The following is a 26,655-nucleotide window of genomic DNA, read 5'->3' on the forward strand; positions in this document are numbered from 1 at the left end:
AAAATGAGGGCTCTGCTCAACAGATTTACAGCCTAGTGGAAACCACATCTTGGGAGAGATTCTCAGCATATTTCTAGACTGCAGTGGTTCTGCTGTACTTGTGGCTGTTTACTCATATCAGCCCTCTCAAGCTTTGCCTATCTCTGCTCTGCAGGCACGCTGAGACCAGGGGGATTGGTACCAGCTGCTCATGCTCAAATAAATTGGTTAGTCTCTAAGGTGCCACAAGTACTCCTTTTCTTTTTGCGAATACAGACTAACACGGCTGTTACTCTGAAACATGTACACAGTGTGTCTGTGTACCACTGCCCTCTAGTGGATGGCATCAGAACTGCTTTGAGTGAGTATTATCATGGCTCTGCCTAGTGGCTGGAGGCACAGATCTGATGAAAGCCCTACTATAGCAAATGAAGAGTCTCCTTTAGTTTAGGGAGTAGAGGCCTGTGTATATGGTGCAGGAGAAACTGAGTCCTCTCACTGCTTATGGTTGTGAAGTCCAGGCATCCATGGGGTACGTCAGAGGTGACAGATCTTTGGCTGGAGGAAAGAAGAGAGGTTGACTGCACCAGTGCCGCCCAGAGGATTCAGGGAGCCTGGAGCAAAGCATTTTCGGGGGCCCCATCCATAAAAAAAGTTAGTTTTGCCACCCCGAGCGGCGAAGAAAAAAAAAAGAAAAACCCAAGTCATGCCACCGAAGAAAGAAGAGGACAGGAGTACCCACCGCTGAATTGCCACAGAAGACTGAAGTGGAGCGATCGAGCTGCTGCCAAAGTGCCGCCGACGAGGAAGAGAGGGACTGAAAGACGTGCTGCTGAATTGCTGCCGAAATTGCCCCTGACCTGTCTGCGGGGCCCGGGGCTTGGAGCAAATTGCCCCACTTGCCCCCACTCTGGGTGGCCCTGGACTGCGCCCAATGATCCATGGAGAGAGCAAAAATGAAGAAGAGTGGGGTCTCCTGATACCTTTACCCCACTCCCCTCCTCGGGAAACGAAGCTAAGATTTCTCCCTCCTATGTTCTGCCTGGGAGGGGAGATGGAGGAAGTGGAGAGCGCTGGGGCATGGGTAGAAACAGGAGGAGCAGCAGGCTTGAATTATGGGGCAATCTCTTTTTTCCAGGTTGGGGATTAATTTAGGTCTGGGGGAGGGTGCGGGGGGAGGGATGGGCATGGCCGGATTGGAGCCTGTTGAGATTGCACTGGGTCTGTGCAACATCTCCAGAGTGGTCCTAGAGCCAGGCAAGATGCATGGTGGCACAAAGCATCCATCAGGTGACTCTGCTGCGGAAGCAGCATGGAGATCAAGCTCACATGATGCCAGCAATCAATTCCTTCTGGCTCCAGTGCTGACAGCAACAAAATCCAGAGCCAAACTCCCCTGAACTTTGGGAAGGTTGGGACCTAGAGCCAAACATTGCTGCTTGAGCCCACCTCTAAACGTAATGCAGAGGAGCCTCTCCAGAGTCACTGATAAGTGGATTCCTCATTTTCATTCCTGATCCAGCACGGAGGGGAAGGGGGGAGTGTGGAAGCGGGGGCCATCCATGTCACATCAGGCAGATGGTTAAGAACTCAGTCCAGGGTAGCTCTAGTCCTTTAACAGCTCTGCTAGTCATTGCCATATATTATAGTATCAGATACAATGGCAAAGAGCGCTTGGTACATCAATAATAATGCTAATTTCCTGCATCATAGTGATTGAAAAAGGATTTTATTTCATTGGTTGGCTCACAAATATAGCTGCACTGTATAACCTGTAATAGCTTTAAACCTTTCACTGATCACATATGGGTTCATTAGGCTACTCAATACTGTTGTGGCGCAAGACCAGAAGCCTCGGTCCTGATTCACAAAGGCTGGGTTCAGATCCAAAGTTCAGGGGGGACAGGGTATTATTTGGCTCCGAGGCTTCGTTCTGAGGCCCACTCTCTCTCTCCTCCGTTATGGAGCCTGGGGAAATATAACACCATATGCAGCAGCAGCTGTCCCTGCAATAGTATTACTTAGGGTGTATCTACTCTGCAAGAGCTGTGCACAGCCTAGCATAACCTACCTAGCTCGAATCCAGTGCAGGTAACAACAACCAGAAAGACAGTGCAGCGTGGGCTAGGAAGCTGAGTACATACCCAGGGCTCATGCTGGGGCTGTACACCTGCCCTGTGCTGTTTTCATTGCTATTGTTAGCCATTCTAGCTGGATTCATGCTAACCCCGGTAGACTGGCCCTGCTCAGCTTTTGTGGTATAGACATATCCTGGGGGTACTTAATGCAGTACCCCTTAGCATAGTCACACTGAATTTACTCACGCCAGCCTTGGAGTGGGAAGGACCTAGCTGCCTGGGAGCACAGGGTACCTGAATGATTTAACTGGGAATTGGTCCTGCTTTGAGCAGGGGGTTGGACTAGATGACCTTCTGGGGTCCCTTCCAACCCTGATATTCTATGATTCTATGATTCTATGATTCTATGAAGCAGAGCAATGCTGGGGAAGGGCAACAGGAGCTGGAGAGCTCCAGTTGCGGCCTTGTTAAAGGTGCAGCCGGGGATAGGCAGAGGCAGCTGGTCCAACCCCCTTGCCAATGATGAGTGGCCATTACAGACTGAAGTTTGTCCCAGAGAAAGGGGGCTAAATGACGACTGGCAGTAGTCACTGAGGCAAGGTGGGCATAGAGGGAGGGGGTTCCCCTGGGAGGGGAGACCCAGAGTGTGGGGGCACTGCTGCAGGGCAGCACTGCAAAGAAAGGGGCACTAGGGACTGGGAGGGACACGGGGCCTGGGGCAGGAGGGACACTGGCCAGCAGGAGGCACTCTGAGTGCTGGAATTGAGCTAATTCCCGGGTGACCAGCAGGAGGTGCCACGCTGGTGAGTCAGCGACTTGCTACAGGATTACTCTGGAAAACACGCACAGCCAGCCTTTCAGGTACAACAATGAATAAGTCAGACGGGGCTGATGACCCATCAGCAAAAAAATGGACTGTGGAATGTTTAATCTTCCTGTAGGCGTTTTGACCAGCCTGTAAGCAATGGCTGCTATAACACTGCAAGGTCATGTGACCAGACTACATGTCTCTGGACTCCAGATGTTAGTATTTTTCCACAGATTGGGCTGGGAACCAAGTTTTAAAACAAAGGGTTCCCACCATATGCGAAAGCTATATAAGGCAATGGAGTGACCTCATCTCATATGCGAAAGCTATATAAGGCAATGGAGTGACTCCCCACACGAGAAGACTCCTGGAAACGTCCGAGGAACAAAAACTGAACTGGAGGAAGTGCTGGACCCAGGCTAAAGGGATTTCTAGCCTGTGTATGAAGACCTGAGAAACCCAAGATGTAAAGCTAATGCAGCTTGTGCCTTAAGAATCTACAAGTCTGTACCATCAGTTAGGGTGAGAATCTGCTATTTATATCCAATCTCTCTAGGATAATAAGTTTAGGTTGCGTTTTTGTTTATTTGCTGGGTAATTCACTGTGATCTGTTTGCTAGCCCTTATAATCACTTAAAATCTATCTTTTGTAATTAATAAATTTATTTTACGTTTTAATCTAAACCAGTGAGTTTGGAATGAAGTGCATAGGAATTTTAGCTCAGATAGGCTGTTGTATATTCCTCTCCACATTGAGGGGGGAAGTGGAGAAATCTATGAGCTTATGCTGTAGTTCCCTGTGCAGCGCAAGACAGTATAATTTTGGGTTTATGCTCCAGAGGGGGGTGGTGACTGGGGAGCTGAGAGTTACTTTGGTTTTAGCCTTTCTACTGTTGGTTTGTGCAGTGGCTAGTCAGAGACCCTGCATGTAACTGCAGCTGGGTGTGTTCCTACCTCTGTATATGCTGGTGGAAATGTAAGACCAGGAGCATATCTGCAGCTTGTCACAGCAGTACAGTGTGAGAGAGAGCCCAGGCTTGTGGGTCAGAAGGCTCAGTGGTACCCCAGTTCCAGGTGGCACCCTGTGGGAAGCCTGTCACAATCCCCCTGTCCTGTTGGTGTTTGGATTCACAACGCTGTAGGGGAAAGTTTAACACTAATTTTTAAAAAATTATAAAACAACCTGATGTGATTATTATTTTTCTTTTAAATTATAAACTAAGATATTTCCAGTCATATTAGGTATTTTTTAATCCCTTCTGGCTTTTTAAACAAAATATAAATATTCAGTTGACAGCATCCCTTTAAACTGAATAAAAATTAAAACTCCCTGACAGAGTCTGATCTCACGTTCACCAGTGTAAATCAGGAGTAACCCCTCTGACTATTTTATATGGCTAAATGCAGTGCCCTCTGACTGTGACGTCAGTACTGAGTGACGTTGCATTGCTTTACTTAAGTTGTAAATTATTTGGACAGGGACCAGTTTGTTGTTCTGTATCTGAACAGCACCTAGCACAATGGGGCCTGGGTCAATGACTTGTAACATTAAAGGTACTGAAAGAAGATTTTAGCCCTAGAGATTTGGCTAAACGTTGGGTGTCCTAAAACAGAACAATTTGGGCTTGATTTCAGAAGCCCTGAATACCCACTATTCCAGCTGAAGGCAATGGGAACTGCAGGTGCTCAGTACCTCTGACAATCAGACCCTAGAAGTCTTAGACTGGGCACTCAGGAACGTAGACAAAACCAGAGGTCGCATTTGAAACTTTTCACCTTAATTCCTATTTGGAGTGTGTTGGTGTCAGATTATACAAAATAAAATACACCCAGATTACAGCTGTATTCTTACTGTGAGGCTGGGGGCTAGGATTTGTAATGTCACTAGCAAACCTGCACAAAAATACAGCCCCATATTGTACAGCAGGGCACAGTTTAGACTATAGAGCTATCTACCGATATAGCATGTAATCTACAGATATTGGTAGTGCCTGGTACAGTAATAACCCTTGTTTTATTTAACCTAAATCATCAGCAAACTCCACGTGGAAACAGAGAAAAGCCCCAAAGATCGAAGAAAAGTTAAGTATAAAAATATTTAAAATAATCACGCTCATTTCCCTCATGTTCTTAAAATTGAGAAATACTTTTTTTGTCTCCAGGGGCTGCTGGAATGGACAAACATCTGATGCCCCACTGTATCATGCACCTCAGAAGCTGACATCTCAAATGCCATCTTGAAAGCATTGAATTTGGGTTGGGAGGTGGGGTCAGGTCTCATGCACCCCTCCCTGTGTGGATCACGACCTGCAAGAGGAAAATAAGAGCACTCAGCAGGCAGACTGGTTGGAAAATGCTCATTATTTTTAGGAAGGGGGAAAAAAAAAGTCCTGTGTCATCTCTGTCCCCCGACCCCTTATTATGGCAAACATGCATTTAGTAAAAATTTTCAATCTTTGAAAACCAAAAACTAAACTGAAAAACTAAAATGTTTACTGAAAGTGTGCACAGAAAATCTGCAATAATAATGACCAAAATGAATATTTTAATTTTTGGTCAAAAAGCTAATTTCCACTGAAAAAAAGTTTCAGTGGAAAAATGGGAGTAACTTTATTGTGGCTTGTTATGTGAAGGGAGGGGTAGCCCAGCTAAGGTTCAGCTGTCAACTAGCACACCCACCATGGCCCAGATCCTGAAAGGGAGTTAGGCACCAGAAAGCTACAGAGCAATCTGGAAATCCCAGATCCCATACAATACAGCCTGGTCTTCCCTGGGATCTGGAGGACCTATGGATGAAACTCTGGCCCCACTAAAATCAATGGCAAAGCTCCTATTGATGTTAATGGGGCAAGGATTTCAGCCTGTGAGTTTAATTGAGATTCACAACTCATAGAATGCCGGCAAGGCATCCTGTCCCACTGTGGCATGGAGCACTGACGAGGGAAACAGCTCCCAGGACCCGTAGCAGTGCCTGGCAGGAATCCCGCAGACATCTCACGGGAATGGTGTTGATGAGACCACAGCCTAACACTGAATAAGGGAGCAGAGCAAGTTGTTTTTTGTTCTGTGGCAAAGGGCTGCTTGGGGAGCAGATTATTCTGAAGGTGGCAGCTGGACACAGAACAACTCCATTTCAGGTGCCAACTGTTGCTCCACTAGACCAGGGATTCTCAAACTGTGGCTTGGGACCCCATTTTAATGGGGTCCCCAAGACTGGTGTTGGCCCTAGGCCCCAGCAAGTCTGAAGGACAAGCCCCGCCACCCAGGGCTAAGGTTACATGTTCCCTGCCCAGGGCAGAAGCCATTGAGTTTCAGCTTTGCCCCCGCAACGGGGGGCAATGGGGCTCAGGCGGCAGGGCTCGGGTGGGCTCAGTCTTCGGTCCCCCCTCCTGGGGTCATGTAGTAATTTTTGTTGTCAGAAGGGGGTCATGATGCAATGAAGTTTGAGAACTGCTGCACTAGACCCTCAGGTCTAGTTCTGGAAAGACCCTTTCCCCACCCCTGATTCAAGTACCATTTCTGCATTTCCCATGCCCCTCCCCAACAGCAGCTCCCTGGCAGCTCCATCCTTACATTTCCCTTTTGATCTGTAAGTCTACACCACCAAGAAGTGATGGAGGCAGAAAAAGAAAGAGGTGAGATGCCTGGATACCACAGTAATGGAAGAACCCAGGCAAACACACAAGGAGTGGGAGAGTTTCACCAGTGCTCTTACTGGGCAATTTTGCAGTTTGTAGTGGCAACGTAGCGTCCAGTATAGTGAATATTGCACCTCACAACATTGTTGGTGAAGTCAGACTCCAGCACCAGGTACTTGGGGTTCACTTGAACCTGAGAAAACAAGACAAAGACCACATCAGGAAACAGTTCCTCTGATAGTCAGTGGAGAGAGAGAGAGCGAGTGAGAGAGATGTAACTGTGTGTTAGACCCCTTGTGTCTAACTTGTCTATTTAGCTTGTAAATTAGGACAAGGACTAGCTACTACTCTGTGGCAGTACAGCACCTAGTGCAATGGGGCCCAGTTCTTGGCAGGTCCCTGGGCTTTACTGTAAACACATGATAATGTACAACTAGAATTTTTTTCAATGAAAAATGCACATTATTTACGGGGTTGGTGTGGGTGTTATTCCTTTTAGGGAACTAAACTATCATGGGCAGTTTTGCTATTCTACTTTTATGGTTTCTTCTACAGGTAAAACACCTCCACTTTCTTCCAAGAAAACAGTTTGTTATCCTGATGCAACCATCTTGCTTCACTGTAGCAAATGGTCAAAAAAAGAAAGCTGTAAACAAAGAGAGTCAAATTCAGCGCTGGTGTAATTGGGCTTAGCTTCCCTTGAACCGAATGGCATTGTGCCCACTCGTAGCAGGGCTTAATTTGGTCCTAAAAATGTGTTTGAGTATGAGTACACAATGGCTTTCTTTCCATCTGTTCTTGGGGTTACCAGCTATTGTTTCATTTTCATACCTCTCCCCCACCCCCACTGTTACTTCTAATTGCCAATGTGTAGCTTGTGACTGGGCCCTCCGTGCAGCTGCTTCTGTCCTCAAACAAATGTCTGATCAGCCATGTTATTCACATGCTTTGAGGATGGATGTTCACAACCAAGGGGACTAGCAATGGGGCCGTGGACACACACAAACCAAAATCCAGCACTAAATTCACCATGGATTTCACGAGTAACTGCCTAGCTCTATTCATGGCAATGGCCCGTACAGAGAAGCTCTACATACAGGGAAACCAACCTTTAGGATGTAATTTCCAGGCTGAACGTCTGTTATGTCAATCCACTGGCAATCAATGTCGGCATTGTAGGTGTCATAGCAACCGGGACTCAAGCCCTGACAAAAGGAGAGAGCAGTGCTCACAATTCATAGGGCCCACACGGAGCCATCAGTTCATCTAGTCTGACCTCCTGCATAACACAGGGTATGGACTTTGCTTTTTATCTTTAGCATTTCTCATTTTTCGTTTTCTGTTGTTCCCTCTCTTTCTTTATATAGAAATATGTTCAGGAATTACCCACACTGCTCAATTCTGTGCAGGTGGCCTGTCTAGTCTGCAACGTTTACTATTGCAAAACACATGTTTTTCTCCCAGGAGCTGTATTGCAGAGTCCATTCCATGTGGGCAAAGGAATCTAGTTCAGGTTTTTCTCCTTCCCAAGGTTTGCATGCAGAGTCCATTCCTGGTGGACACAATCATCCAGTTCAGGCATTTTGAATGCGAAGGGAACAAGCAGTCTGAGGACTGTCCAGCAAATGTAATGCCTGTGATGGCTATATGAAAATACTGGAGTGGATTGCTGTGCCCATCTGGAATAACTATTTTATTTCATTTCAGGAAAAATTGGTGCATCTGTGTTTTGCTCAGCCCTATATATCTGAGCATCAGAAAGATTCAAGCGTGGAGTGCAGACTAATCCTATATACATATATACATACAAAAGCACTACCGAATGCTCAGCCAAAGATGTTGCTGCCCTGGGTGCCTCTCCTTTCCCTGCGCTGGGCAAGCCCAGGAAACAGAGGAGCCAGAACCGGGGAAGTGGGGCCTGGCTGGTACACTTTTCACTGGGGTGGACTCCGACCCTTCCCCTCCTCTCCCCCCCAAGCCAGCCCCCCCACAGCCAGGCTAGCATGGAGGGAGCCCACCTAGGGAGCCCAGGCAGCAGCTGTGCGGAGACTGGGTCCCTCCACCTGCCTGGAGTGTGGGGGGCTGCTGAGGGCATCCCTGGCCCGTGTCCCCCGCCCAGGGCAGGTGGAGGGACCCAGGCTCCGCACAGCTGCCCGCCTGGCTCTTATCATGGCTGGGCTACGATTCCGAGCCCCCCTCCCTCCTGGGCTGGAGCCAGGTTGGGGAGAGCTGCATGGGCAGCTGTGGGGAGCGTGGGTCCCTCTACCTGCCCTGGGCGGGGAGCCCGGGACACAGGCAGGGGTCTGCTTTCGCTCCCCGGCGCCCCTCTGGCTTCGCAGGGGGTGGGATCGACCCCCCCGCCCTTTGGGGAGGGCTCCAGTGCCTGTGCCAGGAAATCAATAGGACATGCCCACCTGAGCCTGCTTGAAATTCCAGAGGGAGGTGTAACCCCTGCACTGGCATGATGCCCTGAGTGAGGGAGATTCCTGACCAGGTCCAGACACTCACTAATCCCTTCCGCAGCTCCCATAGGTGACTCTTCCTGCCCACTCACAGCTGGGTGTCCTGGGAGACTGGGATGGTCGGGGAAGAAAGCCCTGCACTAAATTGCAGCCAGACGGTAGAGTGGCCCTGAATTCGTTGGACACATCTCCTCCTCCTCTCACCTGGGTATGTGAAGTGCAGGCATAGCGCTTCAGGTTCCCAAAGTCGCAGGTGGTGTCCTCCAGGCAGAAGCTAGCCTTGTGGCCCTCGGCCACCTTTCTCCCTGTGGCCGCATCCAGCAGGTCGTAGTGGCTGAACTCGTCCATGCTGTGGTAGTGCCTGGGGGAAACCCAGGGCAGAAGCATGTACCACAGTGATATTCACAGATATATGCTGGGTGGGTGCAGGGGCACCAGAGCAGCCCAGGAGTGGGCGGGGGCAGGGAAAGTGGCAGGATCCCAGATCCTCCCCACCCCACATTTAGAAAATGCTGGGGCTCTGAGCGATGGAGTGTGCGGCTTCTTGAAAGCCACCTGCTCCCACAATGCATAGGTCACAACATTAGAAGCCCAAACTTCTCTTTGCCCGTGGCACTCAGTTCAGGGGTCCGTGATGATGTGGCCTGACCCTTTGGGATCAGCACAGGATACTCACTCTGAGCAGCATGGAGACAAGAGGAGGAGCTGGCAGGGAAATGGTTTTGGGTTTGTGGGGTGGGATAAATAAATATTGCAGAGAAAGGATGAAAGAAAAGAGGAGCAGAGGAAAAAAGAAAGAAGAAAAGGATTGGAGTGAGGGAATGAGAAAATGGAGAGAGGAAAGTAAGGTGGGAATGGAGGAGGCAAGTCCATTGATCTATAGCCAGGGGTGGCTCTAATCCTCAGCATATTGACCTAGATCCCAGTTCAGCAAAACGCTGAAGCATGTACTCAAGCTACTTTACTGAACCGAGCCTCACCCTGAACCAGCCTGGGTGGCTCCCCACGGCTGGATACCAGCCTCTGCCCACCAAAGGAAGGTCCCCTTGGCAAGGCCCTGTCACCCAGAGATGGACTAGTAAGTTGCTGAGGAGTGCCAAGTTCTCCTCAACTTACTGGTGGCAGCTGTGCCACTCCCAGTTGTGGCGGGGGCGGTTGGGCAGGAAGTCTGCTGTGCCCTGGTTCTTCACCCGCTGCGGGAACCTCAGCAGCACCCGGATGTCGTAGTCGGTGGCCTCGGGGGTGTAGGCAGTGCTGAAGGGGTTAAAAGGAAGGAAATGGGGGAGATGGGTGAAAGTCACTTCACCCTGAAAACAGCTGGTGACATCTGAGCACTGGATGGGCTGAGGGATGGAGCTTCTACTTGGAGCAGAGGGAATTTTTTTCAGTGAATAGATTTTTTTGCTGAAAAATGCATTTTATTTTATTTTTTAGCTCAGAAACTGTTCCTGAATTCGGGTTAAAGCTGATGTATCCCTTCTGGGTTTGATTTTAAGTCAAAACTTTTCGTTTCAGCTATTCAGTTTGAAGCAGCATTTTCTTTTCCAGTGTGGCTGGTTAAAAAAAACAAAGGGGTGGTGGTGGTGAAAACACACAAAGTTGGCTGAATCAGAACACAAAACTTGAAAGCAGATTACCGGTAATTTCAAAACAACTGCAACATTCCAAAATTAGATTTTCCAAGTTTTTGATTTAATGAAATGTTTTGAAAAACATGGTTTTTGTTTTAATTGAACCCGTCTTTTCTTCAGCCAAACAAAAAAATTCATTATTTGTTCAGTTCAGCTTGTCATAACCTGCCCCTGGGAGGGAGGGCGGGGGAGGGGGAGGGGGAGGGAAAGGCTCTGCTACCCCATTGGAGGAGAAGGGTTATACAGAGCGTGACAAGGCTGAGGCATCAATTGCTTAATTGTTGGGTTTAAGTGGTGCTAAGAGTCCAGCTGAGAACAGCTGCCCAGCTCCAAGTGGGCCCTTCACACAAAGTTCATTTTGAGCACAGGAACTGATTGCAATTCTATGTGCGCTCTAAACTTTACAGTGCAGGGAAGCTGAGATGAGTCATTGCAAGGGGAACAAAAATACATCACGTAAAATAACCCAGCCCCTCATTAATATATGAGCCGCATCTGCTAATACTGTGCATTCCAAGGCACATCTGCTTAATTAAGGCCAGATTCTGATACCCTTACTCCTGTCAAACATCACCTTACTACACTGGTGTTAATGGCACTATGTACAGAGTAAGATACTACCCAATGTGACCAGCTGTATCAGAATCTGGTCCTCACCAAGCAAAGGCAATGTTTCATTATATTCAGCACAGCACTGCCTTAAGCAGCTACAGAAATGCCAAGTAAATTCCAGAGACTATTAGTGATGGTGGCATCTATCTATCTATCTATGCATCCGATGAAGTGAGCTGTAGCTCATGAAAGCTTATGTTCAAATAAATTTGTTAGTCTCTAAGGTGCCACAAGTCCTCCTGTTCTTTTTGCGTATACAGACTAACACGGCTGCTACTCTGAAACCTCTAATTTAATAGAATATCAATCACCAATATATTCAGTGTATGAACTAGAAAGAACAGTTACACGAATCTTCACATTCCATTGTATCCACAGTGAATGAAGGTAGATTTTCATGGGCACAAATGATTTTTTTCTATTAAAAATGGTTTTCATTGAAATTTTTTGTCCCTTCTCAGAAATCTGGACATGTGCAGAAAAGGGCTGTACAACAGTAAAACAACAATCCTCAGATTCATTCTCTCCTAGACTTCCTGTTTAGTGCTTTTGCTGGCCAAATTTGCGCACCTCTGAGTTAACACCGGAAGCTTTCCAAATTCAACCAGATTTTTGGCTGGCCCATCATTAATACTAAGGTAGCGACAACAGTATCATGAACTCCAAACATTCAAAAATCATGAGATTGTTTAAAAATCATGAGACTGAAAAAAATTGGATTATTTTTCTTTGCCTTCAGGTTTCTGAGCCTTTAAGTTGTCCAGCTTTTCTCTGCAACCACGAGGGTTAGAAACTTCTTTTATATAGGAAAGTTCAGATTCTTCCCTAATCTCCTGACTCCAGGAACTGGGGCTTCAGGGAGAACCCCAAATAGTACAATACTCATGTATAATCACAAGCGTTGGCAACATGGAGTCACGCATCTCCTTACCTGGCGAGGCACTTTTCCTCAGCGGCACAGCGGAGAGAATAGAGGTGAGCTCTCTGGATGTAGGTGGAGGCCTGGACATAGTTTGGATCAGGTACTAAGTCAGGGAGGCCTGTAAAAGATAGAGACGCAGCCTGAGAAAAGCCTGAAAATACATCAGCCACTTAAAGACTAACAGGAGCTGCTCGCTATGTGCGTCTGACAAAGCAGTATTCTCAGACTTGGAGGCAGCTGCTCCTAATCTCATTGGGAAAGCTTGCCTTGGTGACTGCCATGTTTTTTTAATTTCAGCTAAAGATGGAAATCCTCTTCACTTCCCCCCTCCCACCTCCGTTTCATTGGCAAATCAAACTTACATTTTCAAAGGCAGCCTGCTTCATCCAGCCTCCTGGAACTGATTAAATGAAAGATTCCATTGGCTGGGTTACCCATCAGATTTGCAGTGGATTGTGGCTTCTTTTTCCTTCCAAACCAGCGGAGATAGCAATTACCTTAGTACCAACCTGGCTGGGAGACAGCACCAGAAATGAGTTCTTCCTATTTAATTATTTATTTTTTAAAGTGAATTTAGTGGGCATGAAAGATTAACAGCCTTGGTAACATGCCAGGGAATCCACAGACAAGTGATAGCACAGAAATCAGTAATGGAAGCTTTTGATCTATTCACTCCTTTTGGCTAGACCACACCACCTCTCTGGGTGAATCTGAAAAGGAAAAGAGGCTGCCAAGAAGCTGTGCATTCTAGATCTGGGTGCTGTGATGGTTACAGGTGGTACTGACAGGGCTTTTCCAGGGAACTAATGCGCTCTGCATTAGACAATCTGATTGCTTAAATTTTCTCTCAATGTTCCACTGAACTCAGAATGTGTCATACTCAGAAAGGGGAGGGCATAATCTTGGCCCCAGGGATTTCACTAGGACATTACAAACACAAGTTTCAGGAATTCTGATCAGGGAAAGGATCTGGGGATAGGCTTGCGGTGAAACACACTTGGGCAATATACAAAACTTGGTGGCAGAATGCTAACATAACTTACACTGATTAAACTTTATAGTGTAGACATGGCCTGTGAAACCAACATCTCACAAACTGGATACTGGGACTTAGTGAGAGGAGAATGATCATTACAACTCTACAAAAGGGTTGCTTTTTTCCAGGATGATGCTGCCTTGCTGGAGTATGGGGCACCGTAACTCTAGTTGAGATATAACGGGAGAGAGATTAATATTTGGCAAAAGTATAGAAGGTGGCAAATAGGGAGCTAATCTAGTTATGAGAAGAGGTGAAGGGCCAATATTTACCTTCCTTCGCACTGAAAGGGGTGCATGATGCAGGTAAGCAACTGATTTCATGTTCTTTCCACAGGTACTAATGTGGAGAGTGAACTAGATGATACATCTGAGGGAAGGGAACAGAAGGAGACTCTGCCGATTGGAAGGCATGAGATGCACTGTTTTAGGGATGGGGGTTCCATGACCACCGCTCCCAAGAGAAGGAGGCGGGTGGTGGTGGTAAAGGAATCTCTCCTCAGGGGGACTGAGTCATCTATCTGCCACGCCGACCGGGAAAACCGAGAAGTCTGCTGCTTGCCAGGAGCTAGGATTCATGATGTGAGAGAGAGACTGCCGAGACTCATCAAGCCCTCTGATCGCTAACCCTTCATGCTTCTCCACGTGGGCACCAATGATACTGCCAAGAATGGCCTTGAGCAGATCACTGCAGACTATGTGGCTCTGGGAAGAAGGATAAAGGAGTTTGAGGGGCAAGTGGTGTTCTCGTCCATCCTCCTGTGGAAGGAAAAGGCCTGGGTAGAGACCGTTGAATCGTGGAAGTCAACAAATGGCTATGCAGGTGGTGTCAGAGAGAAGGCTTTGGATTCTTTGACCATGGGATGGTGTTCCAAGAAGGAGGAGTGCTAGGCAGAGATGGGCTCCACCTAACGAAGAGAGGGAAGAGAATCTTGGCAAGCAGGCTGGCTAACCTAGTGAGGAGGGTTATAAACTAGGTTCACCAGGAGAAGGAGACCAAAGCCCTGAGGTAAGTGGGGAAGTGGGATACCGGGAGGAAGCATGAGCAGGAGAGTGCCAGAGGGGAGGGCTCCTGCCTCATGCTAAGAAAGCAGGACAAACAGCAAGTTATCTCAAGTGCCTATACACAAATGCAAGAAGCCTGGGAAACAAGCAGGGAGAACTGGAAGTCCTGGCACAGTCAAGGAATTATGATCTGATTGGAATAACAGAGACTTGGTGGGATAACTCACATGACTGGAGTACTGTCATGGATGGATATAAACTGTTCAGGAAGGACAGGCAGGGCAGAAAAGGTGGGGGAGTTGCACTGTATGTAAGAGAGCAGTATGACTGCTCAGAACTCCGGTATGAAACTGCAGAAAAACCTGAGAGTCTCTGGATTAAGTATAGAAGTGTGAGCAACAAGGGTGATGTCATGGTGGGAGTCTGCTATAGACCACCGGACCAGGGGGATGAGGTGGACGAGGCTTTCTTCTGGCAACTAACGGAAGTTACTAGATCGCAAGCCCTGGTTCTCATAGGAGACTTCAATCACCCTGATATCTGCTGGGAGAGTAATACAGCGGTGCACAGACAATCCAGGAAGTTTTTGGGAAGTGTAGGGGACAATGTCCTGTTGTCAGTGCTGGAGGAACCAACTAGGGGCAGAGCTCTTCTTGACCTGCTGCTCACAAACCAGGAAGAATTAGTAGGGGAAGCAAAAGTGGATGGGAACCTGGGAGGCAGTGACCATGAAATGGTCGAGTTCAGGATCCTGACACAAGGAAGAAAGGAGAGCAGCAGAATACGGACCCTGGACTTCAGAAAAGCAGACTTTGACAACCTCAGGGAATTGATGGGCAGGATCCCCTGGGAGAATAACATGAGGGGGAAAGGAGTCCAGGAGAGCTGGCTGTATTTTAAAGAATCCTTATTGAGGTTAGAGGGACAAACCATCCCAAAGTGTAGAAAGAATAGTAAATATGGCAGTCGACCAGCTTGGCTTCACAGTGAAATCCTTGCTGATCTTAAACACAAAAAAGAAGCTTACGAGAAGTGGAAGATTGGACAGATGACCAGGGAAGAGTATAAAAATATTGCTCGGGCACGCAGGAGTGAAATCAGGAATGCCAAATCACACCTGGAGTTGCAGCTAGCAAGAGATGTTAAGAGTAACAAGAAGGCTTTCTTCAGGTATGTTCGCAACAAGAAGAAAGTCAAGGAAAGTGTGTGTCTTTTACTGAATGAGGGAGGCAACCTAGTGACAGAGGATGTGAAAAAAGCGAATGTACTCAATGCTTTTTTTGCCCCTGTCTTCACGAACAAGGTCAGCTCCCAGACTACTGCACTGGGCAGCACAGCATGGGGAGGAGGTGACCAGCCCTCTGTGGAGAAAGAAGTGGTTCGGGAATATTTAGAAAAGCTGGACGAGCACAAGTCCATGAGGCCGGATGCGCTGCATCCAAGAGTGCTAAAGGAGTTGGCGGATGTGATTGCAGAGCCATTGGCCATTATCTTTGAAAACTCATGGCGATTGGGGGAGGTCCCGGACGACTGGAAAAAGGCTAATGTAGTGCCCATCTTTAAAGAAGGGAAGAAGGAGGATCCGGGGAACTACAGGCCAATCAGCCTCACCTCAGTCCCTTGAAAAATCATGGAGCAGGTCCTCAAGGAATCAATTCTGAAGTGCTTAGAGGAGAGGAAAGTGATCAGGAACAGTCAGCATGGATTCATCAAGGGCAAGTCATGCCTGACTAATCTAATTGCCTTCTATGATGAGATAACTGGCTCTGTGGATGAGGGGAAAGCCGTGGACGTGTTGTTCCTTGACTTTAGCAAAGCTTTTGACACGGTCTCCCACAGTATTCTTGCCAGCAAGTTAAAGAAGTATGGGCTGGATGAATGGACGATAAGGTGGATAGAAAGCTGGCTAGATTGTCGGGCTCAACGGGTAGTGATCAATGGCTCCATGTCTAGTTGGCAGCCGGTATCAAGTGGAGTGCCCCAAGGGTCGGTCCTGGGGCCGGTTTTGTTCAATATCTTCATTAATGATCTGGAGGATGGTGTGGACTGCACCCTCAGCAAGTTTGCAGATGACACTAAACTGGGAGGAGAGGTAGATACGCTGGAGGGAGGGATAGCTCAGTGGTTTGAGCATTGGCCTGCTAAACCCAGTGTTGTGAGTTCAATCCTTGAGGGGGCCATTTAGGGATCTGGGGCAAAAATTGGGGATTGGTTCTGCTTTGAGCAGGGGGTTGGACTAGATAACCTCCTGAGGTCCCTTCCAACCCTGAAATTCTATGATTCTATGAGGGTAGGGATGGGATACAGAGGGACCTAGACAAATTGGAGGATTGGGCCAAAAGAAATCTGATGAGGTTCAACAAGGACAAGTGCAGAGTCCTGCACTTAGGACAGATGAATCCCATGGACCGCTATGGACTAGGGACCGAATGTCTAGGCAGCAGTTCTGCAGAAAAGGACCTAAGGGTTCTAAAAAGAAAAGGAGTGCTTGTGGCACCTTAGAGACTAACCAAGTTATTTGAGCGTAAGCTTTCGTGAGCTACAGCTCACTTCATCAGATGCATTCTGTTGAAAGTACAGAAGACGTTTTTATACACACAAACCATGAAAAAATGGGTGATTATCACTACCAAAGATTTTCTCTCTCCTCACCCCACTCTCCTGCTGGTAATAGCTTATGTAAAATGATCACTCTCCTTACAATGTGTATGATAATCAAGGTGGGTCATTTCCAGCACAAATCCAGGGTTTAACAAGAACGTCTGGGCGGGGGGGGGGGAGAGGAAAAAACAGGGGAAAATAGGTTACCTTGCATAATGACTTAGCCACTCCCAGTCTCTATTCAAGCCTGAGTTAATTGTATCCAATTTCCAAATGAATTCCAATTCAGCAGTCTCTTGCTGGAGTCTGGATTTGAAGTTTTTCTGTTGTAATATCGCAAGTTTCATGTCTGTAATCGCGTAACCAGAGAGATTGAAGTGTTCTCCGACTGGTTTATGAATGTTATAATTCTTGACATCTGATTTGTGTTCATTTATTCTTTTACGTAGAGACTGTCCAGTTTGACCAATGTATACGGCAGAGGGGCATTGCTGGCACATGATGGCATATATCACATTGGTAGATGTGCAGGTGAACGAGCCTCTGATAGTGTGGCTGATGTTATTAGGCCCTGTGATGGTGTCCCCTGAATAGATATGTGGGCACAGTTGACAACGGGCTTTGTTGCAAGGATAGGTTCCTGGATTAGTGGTTCTGTTGTGTGGTATGTGGTTGCTGGTGAGTATTCGCTTCAGGTTGGGGGGCTGTCTGTAGGCAAGGACTGGCCTGTCTCCCAAGATTTGTGAGAGTGATGGGTCATCCTTCACGATAGGTTGTAGATCCTTGATAATGCGTTGGAGGGGTTTTAGTTGGGGGCTGAAGGTGACGGCTAGTGGTGTTCTGTTATTTTCTTTGTTAGGCCTGTTCTGTAGTAGGTGACTTCTGGGAACTCTTCTGGCTCTATCAATCTGTTTCTTCACTTCCGCAGGTGGGTATTGTAGTTGTAAGAATGCTTGATAGAGATCTTGTAGGTGTTTGTCTCTGTCTGAGGGGTTGGAGCAAATGCGGTTGTATCGCAGAACTTGGCTGTAGACAATGGATGGTGTGGTGTGGTCAGGGTGAAGTCTGGAGGCATGTAGGTAGGAATAGCGGTCAGTAGGTTTCCGGTATGGGGTGGTGTTTATGTGACCATCGTTTATTAGCACTGTAGTGTCCAGGAAGTGGATCTCTTGTGTGGACTGGACCAGGCTGAGGTTGATGGTGGGATGGAAATTGTTGAAATCATGGTGGAATTCCTCAAGGGCTCCTTTTCCATGGGTCCAGATGATGAAGATGTCATCAATATAGCGCAAGTAGAGTAGGGGCATTAGGGGATGAGAGCTGAGGATGCATTCTTCTAAGTCAGCCATAAAAATGTTGGCATACTGTGGGGCCATGCGGGTACCCATAGCAGTGCCGCTGATTTGAAGGTATACATTGTCCCCAAATGTAAAATAGTTATGGGCAAGGAGAAAGTCACAAAGTTCAGCCACCAGGTTAGCCGTGACATTATCAGGGATAGTGTTCTTGACGGCTTGTAGTCCATCTTTGTGTGGAATGTTGGTGTAGAGGGCTTCTACATCCATAGTGGCCAGGATGGTGCTATCAGGAAGATCACCGATGGATTGTAGTTTCCTCAGGAAGTCAGTGGTGTCTCGAAGGTAGCTGAGAGTGCTGGTAGCGTAGGGCCTGAGGAGGGAGTCTACATATCCAGACAATCCTGCTGTCAGGGTGCCAATGCCTGAGATGATGGGGCGCCCAGGATTTCCAGGTTTATGGATCTTGGCTATGTAGACTCCCTCCTCAGGCCCTACGCTACCAGCACTTCCCCCCCTTCCCCTCCTTCCTCAGACGTTCTTGTTAAACCCTGGATTTGTGCTGGAAATGGCCCACCTTGATTATCATACACATTGTAAGGAGAGTGATCACTTTACATAAGCTATTACCAGCAGGAGAGTGGGGTGGAGGGAGAGAAAACCTTTTCTAGTGATAATCACCTATTTTTTCATGGTTTGTGTGTATAAAAACGTCTTCTGTACTTTCCACAATATGCATCTGATGAAGTGAGCTGTAGCTCACGAAAGCTTATGCTCAAATAAATTGGTTAGTCTCTGAGGTGCCACAAGTACTCCTTTTCTTTTTGCAAATACAGACTAACACGGCTGTTACTCTGAAACCTAAGGGTTCTAGTGGACGAGAAGCTGGATATGAGTCAACAGTGTGCCATTGTTGCCAAGAAGACCAATGGCATTTTGGGATGTATAAGTCGGGGCATTGCCAGCAGATCGAGGGACGTGATCGTTCCCCTCTATTAGGCATTGGTGAGGCCTCATCTGGAGTACTGTGTCCAGTTTTGGGCCCCACACTACGAAAAGGATGTGGAAAAATTGGAAAGCGTCCAGTGGAGGGCAACAAAAATGATTAGGGGACTGGAACACATGACTTCTGAGGAGAGGCTGAGGGAACTGGGATTGTTTAGTCTGCGGAAGAGAAGAATGAGGGGGGATTTGATAGCTACTTTCAACTAGCTGAAAGGGGGTTCCAAAGAGGATGGATCTAGACTGTTCTCAGTGGTAGCAGATGACAGAATGAGGAGTAATGGTCTCAAGTTGCAGTGGGGGAGGTTTAGGTTGGATATTAGGAAAAACTTTTTCACTAGGAGGGTGGTGAAACACTGGAATGCGTTACCTGGGGAGGTGGTGTGTCATAAATATAAAGGGAAGGGTAAACCCCTTTAAAATCCCTCCTGGCCAGAGGAAAAATCCTCTCACCTGTAAAGGGTTAAGAAGCTAGGATAACCTCGCTGACACCTGAACAAAATGACCAATGAGGAGACAAGATACTTTCAAAAGCTGGAAGGAGGGAGAAAAACAAAGGGTCTGTGTCTGTCTGTTTGATGCTTTTGCCGGGGACAGAACAGGAATGGAGTCTTAGAATTTAGTAAGTACTCTAGCTAGATATGCGTTACATTATGATTTCTTTAAATGGCTGAGAAATTAAGCTGTGCTGAATGGAATGGATATTCCTGTCTGTGTGTCTTTTTGTAACCTAAGGTTTTGCATAGAGGGATTCTCTATGTTTTGAATCTAATTACCCTGTGAGGTATTTACCATCCTGATTTTACAGAGGTGATTCTTTTTATTGTTACTTCTTTTTTACTGTTTCTTCTATTAAAATTCTTCTTGTAAGACCTGAATGCTTTTTGTATTGTTCTTAAGATCCAAGGGTTTGGGTCTGTGGTCACCTATGCAAATTGGTGAGGATTTTTATCAAACCTTCCCCAGGAAGTGTGGTCAAGGGTTGGGAGGATTTTGGGGGGAAAGACGTTTCCAAACAATGCTTTCCTAATAAAATAAACCCCGATAAACATTTGGTGGTGGCAGTGGAAGTCCAAGGGCAAAGGGTAAAATAGTTTGTATCTTGGGGAAGTTTTAACCTAAGCTGGTAAAAGTAAGCTTAGGAGGTTTTCATGCAGGTCCCCACATCTGTACCCTAGAGTTCAGAGTGGGGAAGGAACCTTGACATGGTGGAATCTCCTTCCTTTGAAGTTTTTAAGGTCAGGCTTGACAAAGCCCCGGCTGGGATGATTTAGTTGTGGATTAGTTATGCTCTGAGCAGGGGGTTGGACTAGATGACCTCCTGAGGTCCCTTCCAACCCTGATATTCTATGATTCTATGTTTCCACAGCTAAACAGGAAAGAGAAGGTGGTCCATAGGTGCTGACTCCGTGGGTGCTGCAGGGCTGGAGCACCCACGGAAAAAAATTAGTGGATGCTTAGCACTCAACGGCAGCTAGCTCCTCCCCTTCCCCTCCCACCCAGTGCCTCCCGCGTGCTGAAGATCAGCTGTTCCATGGCATGCAGGAGGTGCTGGGCGGAGTGGGAGGAGCAGGGATGGGAAGAGGCAGTGGTTGGGTGGCAGTGGGGGCATGGGCAAAGGGGTGGAGTGGGGCGGGGCTTGGGGTGGATCAGGGCTTGGGGTGGAGCAGGGGTTGAGCACCTCCAGGGCAAGGAGGAAGCCAGAGCCTGTGGGTGGTGCCATCAAAAGGTCAATTGCAGAAATCAGAGCTGCAAAATCTGTAGGTGGCCAGCCAATGCAGGCTTCTCCTGCATTTTTAAGTATATCAGAAGCAGGAAGTCTGCTAAACAACACATGGGTCCACTGGACGATTGAGATGCTAAAGGAGCACTCAAGGACAATAAGGTCATTGCGGAGAAACTAAATGAATTCTTTGCTTCAGTCTTCATGGCTGAAGATGTGAGGGAGATTCCCAAACCTGAGCCATTCTTTTTAGGTGACAGAGCTGAGGAACTGTTCCATATTGAGGTGTCATTAGAGGAGATTTTGGAAGAAACTGATAAATTAAATAGTAATAAGTCACCAGGACCAGATGGCATTCACCCAAGAGTTCTGAAGGAACTCATATGTGAAATTGCAGAACTTCTAACTGTGGTATGCAAACTTTAAATAATTTAAATCAGCTTCCATACCAAATGACTGGAGGATAGATAATGTGACATTTTTTTAAAAGAGCTCCAGAGGTGATCCCAGCAATTACAGCCTGACTTCAGTACCGGGCAAACTGGTTGAAACTATTGTAAAGAACAGAATTGTCGGCCACATAGATGAACATAATTTGTTGTGGAAGAGTTAACATGGTTTTTGTAAAGGGAAATCATGCCTCACCAATCTACTAGAATTCTTTGAGGGGATCAACAAGCATGTGGACAGGGGGGTTCCAGTGGATATAGTTTACTTAGATTTTCAGAAAGTCTTTGACAAGGTCCCTCACCAAAGGCTCTTAAGCAAAGTAAGCTGTCATGGGATAAGAGGGAAGGTCCTCTCATGGAATGGTAACTGGTTAAAAGATAGGAAACAAAGGGTAGGAATAAATAGTTTTCAAAATGGAGAGAGGTAAATAGTAGTGTCCCCCAGGGGTGTGTACTGGGACCAGTCCTATTTAACATATTCATAAATGATCTGGAAAAAGGGGTAAACATTGAAGTGGCAAAATTTGCAGATGATACAAAACTACTCAAGATAGTTAAGCCCAAAGCAGACTGAAAGAGTTACAAAAGGATCTCACAAAACTAGGTGACTGGGCAACAAAATGGCAGATGAAATTCAATGTTGATAAGTGCAAAGTAATTCATGTTGGAAAACATAATCCCAACTATACGTATAAAATGATGGGGGTCTAAATTTGTTGTTACCATTCAAGAAAGAGATCTTGGAGTTATTGTGGATAGTTCTCTAAAATGTGCAGCAGCAGTCAAAAAAGCTAACAGAATGTTGGAAATCATTTAGAAAAGGATAGATAATAAGACAGAAAATATCATATTGCCTCTATATAAATCCATGATGTGCCCACATTTTGAACACTGTGTGCAGATGTGGTCGTCCCATTTCAAAAAAGATATATTGGAATGGAAAAGGTTCAGAAAAAGGCAACAAAAATGATTAGGGGTATGGAACAGCTTCCGTATGAGGAGAGATTAATAAAACTGGGACTTTTCAGCTTGGAAAAGAGATGACTAAGGGGGGATATGATAGGGGTCTATGAAATCATGACTGGTGCGGAGAAAGTAAATAAGGAAGTGTTATTTACTTCTTCTCATAACACAAGAACTAGGGGTCACCAAATGAAATTAATAGGCAGCAGGTTTAAAAACAAACAAAAAGAAGTATTTTTTCAAACAACACACAGTCAGCCTGTGGAACTCTGCCAGAGGATGTTGTGATCGCCAAGGCTATAACAGGATTCAAAAAAGAATTAGATAAATTAATGGAGGATAGGTCCATCAATGACTAATAGCCAGAATGGGCAGGGATGGCGTCCCAACCCTATTTTTCAGAAGTTGGGAATGGGTGACAAGGAATGGATCACTTGATGATTACCTGTTCTATTAATTCCCTCTGGGGCACCTGACATTGGCCACTGTCAGAAGACAGGATACTGAGCTAGATGGTCCTTTGGTCTGACATGGTATGGCTGTTCTTATGTTCCTCTAACATAGTCTCCAGTGCTTTGTGCAGCCCCCTTTGCACAGTCCAAGGGCTGGGGGGCCCACTCCTTCCCTTGTGACGTTACATCCCAGCCAAAGATTCTAAAGCAAGGGGATGCAGCTGAAGGGGAGAAAGGCTCCTTTGGGAGAATTGCTTTTACAGAGGGGGCAATTATCCCAGGGAATGGACTTCAACCAGGAGCACAACCAGGGAAAAGGCTCAGAAGACAGTGGGAGAGACACTGAGAGCAGGGCCAAGTTCAGACCATGGGGGGCTCTAGACAAACCCCACATGGTGTCCTTGTGGCCCTATCCCTGATTCATGACCCTCCCTCCCACTCCTTCGGGAGGCTGCAGGAGTCAGAATTAAGATGAATGGGGCAGTCCACACCTCTTGGAACTATAGTTTCAGGCTGTCTGTAGACTCAGGCAGGCATCAATTACATCCAGTTCACCTTGTCAAGCTTTCTTTGCGTCCATAAGGGCTAATCACATTTGTGTTAGCTGAGAGCTCTGCTCTCAGGCTGTGACTCCAGGAGCTGGGACGCTAGGCACGGGCCAGACTGTCCTGAGCCAGACATCAAAACACGTTGCACACGCATTGCAGCTAGTGAGGCAAGTGTACAGAGCAGGAATGGGATGCCTGGGCTGCTTTCCATTCTGGATTGTTGTTATTTTGTCTCCTGGCCCTTCATGCTCCTCCAGCACATTCCCATCAGACTCTCCTGTTTCCAGCTTCCAAAGTGAGGCAAAGTAAGTGCTCAGCGCCAGCCTCCCCAACGTTGCCAAGGGATGTCTTCCCATCTTGCTTTAGAAGAGTAGATTAGCTCACAGAGGTTTAGCATCAGCTTATCCTGATTCTTGTGCCGTATCCCCAGACCAGCCTCATGCCTCAGGAAGGAGGCCCGTGCTGGAAGATGAAGCCTCATAGCAGAAGCAGAAGGAGGCAAGATGTTGACAATGGCCAGGAGAGGGCCAGGTTAGGAAATAGGGCTGGGGGGAGGCTGAGTCATTACAGAGCTCAGCTGGAAGTAGAGCCTCAGTCTTCAGAGCCCCTGAAGGGCAGTGGGAAGAAAATGACGTGATCCCATTACTATGAATGGGGGGGTGAGTTTGGCCTAATGGTTGGACCTGGGGGGAGCTGGGTCTCTTCCATTTGCACCTCTGCCCTCAGTCCCAGTGTGCCAATGACTGGGGAGATTGCTTCACCTTGCTGTGCTGCAGTTCCACTAACCTCCCTCATGAGGCTGGACAAGTTTGCACTTATAAAAGGCTTTTAGATCCTGCTTCAGGGTGACTATGGTCTAGAGGGCTGGGCTTCAGGGGATCTGGGTGCTATTCCTCAGCTCTGCCACTGACTCCCTGTGGGATCTTGGGCAAGTCTCATCTATGTGCTGTGCCTCAGTTTCCCTCTCTGTTGAATGGGGATAATGCTGCACACCCCTGTTTGAGAACCACCATCACCCCTATGGGTGACAAGCTCCAGCTGTTATTTAAATACCTGGGTACACTGTGCTGTACAAGTGGAAGGATTACCACTTATCCCCAGAATCAGCGCTGATGCCCCAGCAGACCAATCCCCAAGCTCTACAGCCCCCGTCTCCCCCTTTCTTCTGTATTTCAGAGTGCAATCAGACCTCACGGTTATGGCATAGTCCTCCTCCTTTGACTACAATTTGTAATGGATTTGCAGCCCAGCTTCCCACAGCAGAGCAGCTCAGGTGAGTTTCAGACAATCTGGGATGCTTGTGCAAAGTGAGCTTTATGTGGCTTACCCTTTGCCTGTGTTGCAACAAGCCTTCCTCTGTGCTGCCAGAGGTTGCTGAATTCCAGAGACTTCAGCTCTGCTCCAGCTCCCGCTGGAGTCAGTGGGAACCTTTCCATCAGTTTCAACGGGAACTGGATCAGGTCCTGAGTGGTTTTTTTTCTTCCAGAGAACAATGCCTTCTTGTTTCTTGAACTGCTTTCCCTGGAGAAATCACGTCACTAGATTGGATCTTGTTTCCTGCCTCTATGCTTGGTCATTTCTGGTGATGTAATGCACAGGGGGATTTGAACACAAAGACAAGGAGAAGGCGTCAGGGGAAACAACTGTTTTTTCGAAAGAAACTGTTCACTAAAAAGAAAAGAAAAGAAGAACACCCCAGGCTGATCAGCCATGCTTCAGGGAAGGAATTCAGAACTGGGCCCCATCCTTCTTCCTTGATGATTTGTGCCTACATTATAGACAGGAACATTGCCAGGGGATTGGTCATTATTTATAAAAATGTTTCCTTTTCACTGATGTTTATAATAAATCTTGGGAACTTGAGACAGCAATCAGATTCCTTTACCAACATGGATCTTCCCTTCCCACAAGTTTCTGCACTGCCTTGTTATTGTAGGGCTGCTCAAAAGCACTGGGCGGAGCACAGTGGTTTGTTATTGTAGGGCTGCTTATATGTGCAGGGCTGCACTCCCTGATTTGTTATTCTAATCACTCAATAGTACTGTACTGTGCATGCTGGTTGGCAATCGAAGCGGGGGCTCACTAATTCTGGGTTGCGCATACTGGTTAGTTATTGTAGGGTTGCTTTCAATCGCTGGGTTGCATGACCTACTCAATCAATGGGAGTTCTGTCTGAGGAAGCACTGAGAAAGAATGGCAAGATTTGGTCTTTATGTCAAGAATCCTCAACATATTTGAATAATAACTGATTATAAAACATTCTTGATTGTGGCTTAAGCAACTATCAAGTGTACCTGCTAAAGCACCACAATTGTGCTTGAGGACAGCATTAATGGATGTACAAGTCTTACAAGTATCATTAAACTAAGTTCTTCAGTTCCTTTCCCATCAAGAAGCTAGGCTTTTTCTTTCTTTCTTTCTTTCTTTCTTTCTTTCTTTCTTTCTTTCTTTCTTTCTTTCTTTCTTTCTTTCTTTCTTTCTTTCTTTCTTTCTTTCTTTCTTTCTTTCTTTCTTAATTCAGTGCTGGTAAAAGGAGGCAGATTGACAGCCTCACCACACGTAGCTCGAAGAAAGTGGAAATATTTCATGAACAATTTATCAACATTTCCCCACCCTTTTTTGAAAACTGAAATTTTGAAAATTCCTCAAAAAACAAACAAAACAATCAAACAAACAGGCCTCCGCTGCCAACCAAACCCAATCTGACCAGCCCCATAGTTAGTTGAAAAATAGGGGAAATTTTTCATCAACATTATCCAGATTTTTTCTGTTTTGAAATTTCACATCAACATCCAAAAAATGTTGACTGAAAAAACTTGTTCTTCGTCCCTTTCCTATGGCTTCATTACAACAATAGATGGAGTTTTACATTGAGATAGTGACAAGAATGCTGTTTGGGGCGCAGAACAGAGGGCTGGGAGTCAGAACCATTGGGTTATGTTTCTGGCTCTTGCCACTGACTTGCTGTATGATAAGTTCCTTTCTTATAGTTTATCCTTCCATAAAATGGGTATGGTGGTTACTGCACAAATGTTGGGAAAGGAGCTGTACAAGTGTAATGTATTATTGCAAGACACCTCTAACAAGTGATGTGTTTGAAATGAAACCTGGCAGAGGACGGAGGGAGGAGACAGCAGAATATGGAACCATTTGCTTTAGATCACAAGTTCAAACCCATTTGTCAGAGGGCAAGTGACTCCATCATCAAACCACCCCTGCAATGTGAGCAGATTATTGCTCTTGTCTCAGGGGAAGGCCAAGAATTGATTGGGCCACACGAGCTGAACTGCACTCTCCCACCTTGAGCCCCAGGTCAGGCCTGAGGTACACAAGGCTGAAGGCAAAGTGAGCTGAGCTTTGCATTTCTGCTGCAGGGGCTGTGGCCAAGGAGAGCCTTCGGTCCCCAGTGGGATCCAAGTGAACTTGAGTAAAACTGAGATCTTGTTGGCGAT

The 26,655-nt window shown here is 46.7% G+C and overlaps 1 protein-coding gene across 1 annotated transcript in view; it reads right to left on the bottom strand.

Annotated features, from left to right (window-relative positions):
* Positions 1-1,711: 1,711 nt before the first annotated feature.
* The window catches only part of LOXL1 (lysyl oxidase like 1), a 41,512-nt gene continuing 16,568 nt past the window's right edge, over positions 1,712-26,655 (bottom strand). Inside the window, exons 2-7 of the mRNA XM_073363080.2 lie at positions 12,140-12,248; positions 10,082-10,219; positions 9,170-9,326; positions 7,613-7,708; positions 6,581-6,696; positions 1,712-5,172 (exon numbers count right to left, since the gene is read on the bottom strand). Of these exons, the coding sequence (XP_073219181.1) occupies positions 5,166-5,172; positions 6,581-6,696; positions 7,613-7,708; positions 9,170-9,326; positions 10,082-10,219; positions 12,140-12,248 (623 nt within the window). The 3' untranslated portion in view covers positions 1,712-5,165. The remainder of the gene's footprint in view (positions 5,173-6,580; positions 6,697-7,612; positions 7,709-9,169; positions 9,327-10,081; positions 10,220-12,139; positions 12,249-26,655) is intronic.

Source organism: Lepidochelys kempii, chromosome 10 (assembly GCF_965140285.1).
Source record: "Lepidochelys kempii isolate rLepKem1 chromosome 10, rLepKem1.hap1, whole genome shotgun sequence".
In the NCBI taxonomy this organism is placed as follows: domain Eukaryota; kingdom Metazoa; phylum Chordata; order Testudines; family Cheloniidae; genus Lepidochelys; species Lepidochelys kempii.